This window comes from Pecten maximus, chromosome 8 (genome assembly GCF_902652985.1).
Source record: "Pecten maximus chromosome 8, xPecMax1.1, whole genome shotgun sequence".
NCBI lineage: Eukaryota > Metazoa > Mollusca > Bivalvia > Pectinida > Pectinidae > Pecten > Pecten maximus.
This window is the reverse complement of record NC_047022.1, coordinates 7,334,683-7,345,044: the sequence shown is the minus strand read 5'-3', so window position 1 is coordinate 7,345,044 and position 10,362 is coordinate 7,334,683. Positions and strand designations below refer to the sequence as shown.

The 10,362-nt window shown below is 38.4% G+C and overlaps 1 protein-coding gene across 1 annotated transcript; it reads right to left on the bottom strand.

Annotated features, from left to right (window-relative positions):
• Positions 1-3,609: 3,609 nt before the first annotated feature.
• LOC117332653 (octopine dehydrogenase) lies at positions 3,610-10,362 on the bottom strand. The gene is made up of 2 exons (XM_033891641.1): positions 10,236-10,362; positions 3,610-6,395 (listed from the first exon to the last, which is right to left on the bottom strand). Exon 2 carries the CDS (start codon positions 6,374-6,376, stop codon positions 5,177-5,179), a length of 1,200 nt encoding a protein of 399 aa, XP_033747532.1. The 5' UTR covers positions 6,377-6,395; positions 10,236-10,362; the 3' UTR covers positions 3,610-5,176.

Here is a 10,362-nt window from a genome sequence, read left to right as displayed (position 1 = left end):
TTAAAATCTGTAAAAGCCTTCTTGATGATGTAGAGGCATTTTGAACTAATTGTTGGGATTGTTGTTCAGTGAAGTAGATTAATTGCTCTATAAACGGAGAATGGAGCTCTGCTGGAGAGAGGTAAATATTGAGAAACATCCTTTTGTTCTGTTAAAAGATTTTTTTTTTCATTTAGTGAAGCGGATATACAAAATGTACCTGATAATGTTGAATTTTGGGGCAGAGGGAAAGAGCCTGATATGGCAAATAGAAACAATTCCGAAAAATCTTTTTTACCAAATTTAGTCAGAAGCATAGCATTACTGTGGACCCTGTCTAAACCGAACTCCATTAAGACTATGTAATGGGACGGTTTATGAAGAGTTTCAGTTTGCTTTGACATCTTTGATGAATACAATAAAAAGCAAAGACATACAGTATTTGTATACGATACGCCTTTTTCTTGTACATTTCGGCGTTAATTCATTACATGTAGTCACAGACACTCATATAATTATAGTTCGGACATAGATTTCATCAATAGAAATTGTGCATGTTTCTGATGTCCGAGTGAAGGAATGCCCCTTTAACTGCTAACAGTGTGTACTTGAGTAATTCGACGTTCTGCAGTGAATGCTGCCCACAGAACATTCTCCATACCCACAATAACAGCATATCACCTTTGACCTGTGCATAAGATCCTGAGGAATTCACCACGTCCACTGATGAGAAGGACTTGTTTGTTTCCATAGTCCCCGATAACTAGGTTTCCAGTTTGGTCATAAGCCACACCTTGGGGATCAAAAGCTTTTCTTTCTGTCGCTAGTGTTTGTTGATTTGCGTTTGGAAATTCGCCATCACATATAAATAGCTCCTGGAAATTATGGGTCCATGACAAGAACCCTTTGTTTCCCTTCGTACAAATGCGTTGTATTCCTCAAATCAGCCACAGCAACATTGACGGGACACTCGGAGATCTTCCGTGGTGAATATACAAAGACTTGTCAGTTTCCGTGGTCAGAACTATTTTACCTTCTGTGGTGAATTTTGAGATCTGTTTGGCCATCCCAACAATGACATGGTTACTGGCTGTAATACAGATGCTTAGAGTTATCTCATTTGTATTGAATTTAAGGTGTCCCGACACTTTATCACTAGCCCTCCACCTTTGGGTTGCGAGTTCGAAACCTACTTGGGGCAGTTGCCAGGTACTGACCGTAGACCGGTGGTTTTTCTCCAGGTACTCCGGCTTTCCTCCACCTCCAAAACCTGGCACGTCCTTAAATGACCCTGGCTGTTAATAGGACGTTAAAAAAACAACCCCAAAACAAACCAAAATAGTGAATCTGTGTAGTAGCTGACCTGAAACACGTTCCATAATTTTGCCTGAATTGTCGCAGATCCAGAGTGTGTTGGTGTTGAGCGACAGACTTATGTTTGCTATCAAAGCGTTGTGTTTGACCTCCTGTGTTACCCTACCCATTCTGACGAGGACACACACGATGTTGCTGAGATAGTAACAGGTTCCAACCTGATTGTTATTGAAGGGGCTCATAGAACGGATTGGATATGTCACATTCCACTTTCTTAGCACTTTGGTCCTGGGCAATAGTGTATTTGGTGGACTAGATGCTTCCTGCCTTCCGTTTGATGTCTGTTTTCCAGTTGACGTTTCTTTCCCATAAGTTGCTTCAACTGACGTATCAGAAGTTACTGAAGTTTGATTCTGCTCTGTGGTCGAGAATTTGACTTCTCCCAGAGCTTGTTTCAGATAAATCTGTAGCTTTACGTTTGGAGAAAAACTAGCCGTACCCAGAGTAGATTTTACAGGAAGTGTGATATCAGGAGGAAGATTATATACTGCATCCTGTTGGAGCCACGCTGGAGTATTTCCTTGCATTCCTGTACTTTTTGTTTTAGATGACTGCTATACATTTCCAATTCTTAGGTCTGAAGTAATTTTGCGTTATTCTAATCTCTTCCATCTGTTGATAGAGATTAAAGTTTGAGCTGTAAGCAGATCAAGCTCTTCTTTAAGTTTGTTTGTTTGCGTCTTGAGTTGATAAGCAAGCTTTTCAAATTTACTTGCATTTTCCTCTTAACTTGTCTCTGTAGAAATAACGTACTGATCTATTTGCAAAATGTCAACTTTTTCAGTTTTATCTATGAATTTTTCAATGTCTGTTTTCTTTTGAAGAGTGATTGCACGAAGTCCACAGAGAGGATGTCTCTCGTGCACAATAAAGAGACACTGAATACAGTCCAGTTCTTGTCATTATTTACAGTAAATGTCCAATTGGTGTCTCTTGTGTAAATGTGACCGTTTGGATAGTCCTACTGGGTGTCTTCGGCAGTATGCTTCAGTGAGATCGCAGTATAAAGTCGGCATCAATATGCACTATCTCAAGGAGACAAACTAGTATTATGCTTCAGTGGGGTAGCACTATAAAGTCGGCATAAGTTCCTGCACTATCACAAGGAGACGAAAATGAATATACCACAACCTCCCAAAATACGCACTCATACACTTCACCAATGCATCTTGCACGCAAGGGTGGCTGTCCTTAAATTACCTTATTTGTTTACAGGACAAGAAACAATATTTAAGTAAACCAAACCAGTTGTCCTCGGCCCTCACGGACATTATAAATGTATATATAATTATACTGAAGTTATCAGCGGTGTCTAATAGTATTCAGTTGATCAGGTGATGCACAGGCGTCTACTTCTGGTCTGTATAGAAAAAGGCATTATCCCCTAATGCTTCTGAGCTACTAAACAGAAGCAGAAGCATGTGGTTGATGGTATGAAGAGCTGATATTCATAGCCATGTTCACGTACATTGTCAAGTCTTGAGGCGACATTTAAAGAAAAATTTCTAGTTTAATAATATTTATTGTGCAGCTGACTGGAATAAATGTTTATCTAATTGTTTTATTCTGTTAGCTCTGCTATCTCATCTGCATGAAAACTTCATATATATTGCTAGTCTTTTGTAAATGTTTTAGCTCACCGGCACGAAGTTCAGGGCAGCTTTGCTATAACCCCGGCGTTGACGTCGTGGACCATAGACAGCTAGGTTGAAGTTTTGATAAAGCAAAGTGGTGTCAATACTAATGAGGATACAGCTAATAAATTTGTGGACCTAGTGACCTTGACCGTGATATTTGACCTACTTGAGAAAAAAAACAGCTTTATATACAGTTGAGTGTATACTAAAGGTTACACCCAAGTGCAATCCGAGTGCACTCCATTTGGACTTGGAGTGGACTCCATTTGGACTCCAGGTAAACTTTGAGTGGACTCCGAGTCTACCTGGAGTCCTATAAGACACCATGTCTGCCACGGGTCTATAATTAGACTATTTATCATATATACATGTATTAATACTTTGATGGAAAAACAGCTTTATATATATGTACATTATCTTAACCATATGAGATATGGCTTTTATATTTGACGTGTGCGCTCCTTGTGGCAAGGCCTTTCCACTGGTACTACATTTGTGGAGCTGGTAACCTTCGCCGTAACCATTGGTAACTTTATTTTATAATTATATTAACTGATATCAATCACTCTTGCTGACCCATCTGATATGAGGATCCATGGCTGTATGAATAATATACGAATTTTCACTATAAACAATTTTAATTCAGTATATCCTGTGAATTTTATTACAATACAAATATCAAAGTATTGGAATTCATTTAAAATACTGACATCTATCACAGATTAAAGCCATCATCAGTTAAAAGCAACTAACAAATAGGTAACATACAAGTGGAAACTTATTTGTCCGGATTCTGATACTAGGATAAAAATCACTTTCCGGATACATTCAATTGCAATACTTCAAGAAGAAACATCAAAATCCCAACAAAGAATATATAAATGTATATATTTATCTTTATTTTTTTTAAATTGCGCCTTAATGTTCTAGAATTAAACAGTAATAGACTAACGATATTCTATATTTAACAATACCATGTTTTACATGTACAATAACAAAATCCTGGTGGGCAATATATATATATAACGTTGTATATTTCAGTATATTATAAATAACTTTGGAAAAATGAGTAATTTCCGTAACAGATCTCTTCTCAATGTATAAAACATCAGATCAACCAGAGTTCTATATATAGCACACGAGATTCACTCGTTTGGGAAATATCCAAAAATATCTCAAGCACGTCGTCAGAAACAATTTTCTTACACTTTATAGGGTACAGTATAATATATATTTAGATGCTAACCATCATCTCCATGTCTTAGTCATTTTGTATTGATGTAAATTTTATTTTACAACAATTGCGAAACAAGTTATATTAACTTATAATAATCACGCTTGTTGGCCCGGATCGAAGCGCGCTGGGAGTCTTTCTGTGGGTGGAAATCGGGAGTACCCGGGGAAAACCAACGTGGTCAGGCAGGTGACACCATAACTTTTCACGTCCGATCGGGGAATCGAACCCTGGCCGCCTATGTGAAAGGCAAATGTGTTACCAGTGTGCTACCCGATCACCCGTGTTGATCATAACCTGACCCCGTAGAAGTATGTTGGTTTGTTTGAAATATTTATATCTATAACCTGAGGTAAAGATTTACGTTTTCTTAAGCAACACATAATACCACATATTCAGTACTTTTTGAATGGTACATACCGCTGATTAAAAGATATAGCCAAAAGCTCTGGTATTTGTAAACAATTCATGTTGATGTAAATACAATATAATTATATAATACAATCTAAAATTGGAAATATTTTACACACGTTATCTTGTGACTAGAATAGTGAACATTAACGTATACAGATTAATATATATTCCGGAAATGAGAGTTCATAACTTCGTTTTCGCAGTAAACCTAGATCCTAAACCTTGAGACAATTTTTAGCACTAGAAAGATGTCCAAAGTAAGTATCACAGCTGAATGGTTGTTTCCCGATAACGCAAACTAGATTGAGGTTCCAAAATAGTTTCCGTAATTATCTGCTATAGGTTCATATTTTGTGTTTTTGAAGAATGTAACTTCTTTGGCACAGAAACAACTTCTGTTCTCTTTATAAAAGTTAACTGGACTGCAAGGTATATTTGTTCCATGATAGCAAATCATGATGGGGAATTGGTGTCTTGGGTTGAATTACAAGCGGTGTATACGGACACTGGTCAGCACTGACCTAGCACTGGTCAGTCCTTACTTTTTGCCCGTAAGTATAGCGTCTAGTGTGTTGAAGCCATAGCGTTGCGGACAGCGCGTTGTAGCCACATCCTTACCGGTCAGAGCACCGTCCACTAGATACTCCTTTCCGATCTTCTCCTGGGCCCACATGATAAGTTTATCGTTGTTGGGGATGGCCACACCAGCTGCTATAGCAACGCCTTTAAAAACTATCATCCCCATGGGGATGTCTTCTGTCAGGTAACGATTTCCGAAGTCAGGGGCCACACCACCGTCAACAGCCTTGACGGGATGAACAAGACCCTTATATGACTTGTTTGTGGTGATTGCGTGGTAGAGGTCGTGGTCATCTTGGATGTCCTCGTGGTAATACTCTAAGTACCACTGATATATGTCCTTGACATCCGAAAGGTCGTTTCCTGGGCACGCCGCCATGATAGCGTTTGCTACGTCCTTGCATTCGTTGCTACAAGCTGTAAGCATGTCTGCGGTTGCCTGGTCGATGCCTTGGTAAAACAATGGTGCTTCTGGAACAGGTTTGCCGTCCCAGGAACCCCATCGACCAAACAAAATGGCGGGGTGGACAAACGAATAACTCATTATAAGCATCTCCAAGAAGTGTTTTGCAAGACGGAAGACTGGTTCGGCACCGTGGAGCATCTGGAGTGTCGATAGCGGGTCGACCGTCTTGGCTGTTCCCTTGATGAGCGAAGCTGCGAGGACGGATTTCGTACCTAGTACTTCAACTTTCCTGCCGAACTCTTTTATGCGACACGCCCAAGGAAGAGTTTCAAAGGACATCATTGAAACAGCGGCGGCCTTGTCTCCTAAAATGTCTCGACATTGGAATTCAAATCCTGCCTGACTTGGCAGGCCGACGATAAGAGCGGAATCCTGCACATACGGGGCCATGGCTTGGAAATAACCCTCGTGTGCAAAAGCTGGAACAGTCAGGATCACAACATCCGCACCACTGATGGCGATTTCGGGATCTTTTGTAATGACCTTTGGGCGTGACTTCACTTCAGTCTGTGTTCCGTCTTTTTCATTTACAATCACCGTTAATTCATCTGCTCCAAGCGCTTTTGTCCAGCGCTCGGCTTCGTCAGCGAAGAGTGTGAGGACACGCACCTCAACGCCGTCACGGGACGCGGCGAGACCTGAGAGCGTGTGGGCGCCATTGCCTCCTCCGCAAACACAAACCTTGACCGTCATGGCTCTCTGAAGACTGTATCTGTAACAAGGATTGATAGTAACTATTAAGTGAAATGGACAACGGTAAAACTTCACAAGGACAAATACTGAAACAGTGTATTTTCCATGAGTCAATTACACTTTTCCTCGAAAAATTTGATATAGAAGAGAGGGTTTCGTTTCGAGAAAGTCATGAAAAATATATTTCTATATTCTCTATTGACAAATGTTCGATCCATCTATTTTTAGCAGACATATAGATATGCTTCACAAAATCATCATCTACAGTATCTGAAAGATGAAATAGACAATGACATCTCGCATCTCATTCTCGCGCTGGAAGAATTTCGCTAAATTTTGATTGCGCTAATGGTAACTTATATACAATGTTTTATGTGGCAAGCATCGCCGGTGTTCTAATTAATTATTGCGCTAATCCGTTTTAATAAGCTTTTGCGCTAAAATTTGGGCGCGCTTAAATAAGTACATTAACAGTATCTAATGTGGACATGGACGCAAATTCCTCTGGATAATCAGAAGATATAGTCTAAGATTTAGTCTTAATGATGGGAAATGTTGTTATATACAGCTGTAAGATTTTAACGGATCCTCCTGAATGAATTACTCCGAACTCTTTTCATGTCATCTGAGTCAAATATAACAATTGTGATTGCTTTATGCCGAGGTCTGCTTTAGCTGATCATAACTGACATATGGTAAGGCGTCCGTCGTCCGTCCTCATTTTTACGATAAAATCACGATATTATGACGGCAGCGTGCTGAGACATAGCCTTACAATATTGTTCGAATGGGAGACCTTGGTCTACCTCTGAGGTCGCTGTGTTAAATGACTTAAACGCCGTTGAGAACTGTGCTTTGGAACATAAAAGAAAAACAGGCCGAAGGTCATAATTTGCAATGTATTGCATAGCATGCCTATGATAAGGACGGCCACTGTCCCAGGCCACAAGTAGTAGGAGGAACAAAAATTTTAAACTCTTTAAACGAACAGCTTCCTCTAAATGATCGTGACGCCCAGAGGCATGATACTGAGCCAATTACATACTTGTATATGAACAGCTACTGTATAGTTGTTTAATTTCGCGGGGTGAAAATTTCGCGTTTTTCTGTTCAGGACTATTTCACGGGGAGAAAATTTCGCGCATTTTAATATTTTATGTGACTTTTAATACCATATAGGGAAATAGTAGAAATTATTCTTACGATGTACACATTTTATGCGACTCTAATATGATATCGTGAAACAGTAGAAACTACATGTATACTTACGATGTACATGTTCTGCTTAACAATATGCTTTAAATAAAGATTGTTTATTATTCATTGTCATAGTTGTCACTTATCACAAGGTGAAAAATATTCACGGGTATTTAATTTCGCGGACATTACCTTGACCGCAAATATAGCGAAATTAAATCCCCCGTGAATAAAAGCAACTATACAGTATCAGTTTTGTTTATGCGGAAGGTATTGGCTCATTTCTAAGCCTTACAGGGACAAATTTCGTTAAACACTTAGGCGGTCTCTTGATGGTCATATTTGGCCTGTAGCATACTAGGCTGACTTCCGGAGGCTATTCGTTTTGCTTAAATGAATGACCTTGGGCTTCTTTAAAGCCAAGAAGTTAATTGTTTACGGCAGTTTCTAAAAAACTAAAAAAAAATAGGTTCGTGTGTATATTGGTCAATGATATGCCAGGATTAGGGGTTATCAGGTTGGCTGAAATCGATGAATTTGACAAACTTTGAAAACCACGGTGTTTGTACAAACGTACTGATGACCTTTATACACCTTTGACGTCACAATTCTATACAATCATACTGATGGCCTTTATACACCTTTGACGTCACAATGCTATAGTAAAACTTGATTATCTCGGGCAAAATATGAACAAAAATGTTTAAATGAAGACAAAGGAAACGCAAAATAAGACAATTAATAAATCAATCACCATGCCTTCCTTAAAAGTTATTTTTAGCATCTTTCGCCACACAATCTGTCATTGTCGCTGTGTTTATCCAGTAGAAACTGTCAATGTCACAAGGGCCAAATGTTTTTTGTATGCATAAATATTTAGATAACTAATTCTTCGTAATCATTTTACTACACGCACAGTATACTGGGACAAAGGACTAAAGGCTGTCAGGATGGTAAACCTTGACTCACATTCTAAGTGAAAGGGCACCTCACAGCTTCTGAATAAAACTAATTGTCAGTTAGCTTGTTTGTCAGCTTTGAAAGCAATCACCCTTCTACTTATAGATTTCAAAGGTCAAATTAAATTAACATATGTTTTAGAATTATTTTTTTCAAATTAGATATCGATATCTAGGTACAGTTCCATAACGACAATTGTTTAAATATAAACGTATTCAACAACTGTCAAGATAACCAATACATGTAGTTTTGTTCTTGCAATATATAATATACAAGGGCATCTATGACTATCAAGCCGTGAATTGCATCGAAGCTATACGGGCCCATTTGACCTCTTTTTAACACCGTTTGTATAATACAGCTAGCTGAACAACGTCACGTAAAGATTATTTAAGAATTATCAGAACCGTAAGTAACCGTGTATCATTCAACAAGACATTTTAAACTTCTGGTCTGACATACGTGTATGTGTACAGACTATTTTTGTGTACAGACTTATTCTACACAGATAGCGCCACGTGTTTTAACCATCTGCACGCGTATAGATAATCCCGCTTTTGTCAATTTGCCAATATATAAGTACACATGTACAAAATGTACGTACACGTATGTCAATCCAGGACATTCACACCAACAACTGTGATTACAGGTTATCCACTATTGTTTACCTGTTCACACTTTATAATTTAATATATAATTATTTTTTTTTTTAGAAAGTTGATGTTGAAGAAATACTATCATTAAGCATCACGATGTTACGATGAGAACTGAGGCTTAGAACACAAAGCTTCCTGCTATAATGTTGCAAAATTATGCGATTACTCAAAATTCAAATGTTTTTTCTATAATTTTCGTTTTCGATTTGGTTATAACAACAAAACCAAAATTCCATGTTCTTTACATTCAGGGGAAAGGTTTCGAGAGTCACCATTCCATCCCAAAAGCAATTTCCGTGAGCAGTTATAATCTGCATTCCTCACCAGTGTTAACCAGTTTCAGTAAATTTGAATGTTTATCTTATTAAAACATTGATTAATCATTCAGCATTTTATATCCGATTATTTGACTGTCGCGTGATCGATATCTGGCTAAAGACAATCCTCAATTGACATTGCGTCTTGTTCCCACATGTGGCACACGTGCAATATCGATTGGCAAGACCGGAAGTTGTCTAATTACCAAAACAGAATGACGTTAAGTTGATATGTTTGGCATAATGTATACTTCCGGTTTATTTCAGGTTTTACCGGCTCATTAAAAAAGCCCTTACAAAAGTGGGGCATTCATGATACAATCTATCTCATATATACTGATATATATATAAACGAAACAACAGAATGCGCATGTATTGTGCCGAATTCAAATGTGCAAAAATAATTTCAAGTCATCCTTTTCAAACTCTGAAACCATTAACTTTGCTTATAAATGCTGACAACAATCATTCACATGTACATTTGTACACTGATTATATCTGAAACATGGATTATCATTTATTTATCTATGCATTCAATGTTTATCTCGAAATGACAGAGGGTACATGAGCACACGCCACATATGTCTTTGCAATTCCATGTGTTCCGCGAAACCCTTGACATTTGAAACGGAAAATCCAATTTTGCAATACACATACAGTTGAACTTTATCTTTGTATATTTAGAAATAATACATCATTCAGATTTACAACAGCATGCATGTAACTTACCCGATGATGAGGATTCTAGCTCTCCTAGTCTCAACGACCTACAGCCATCCTTGAGCTCCCCTTGAACTGTCAGGGGTGATGATGTTGATGTGCTCAGAACCCCAGGCTTAACCACGTACACAGATCC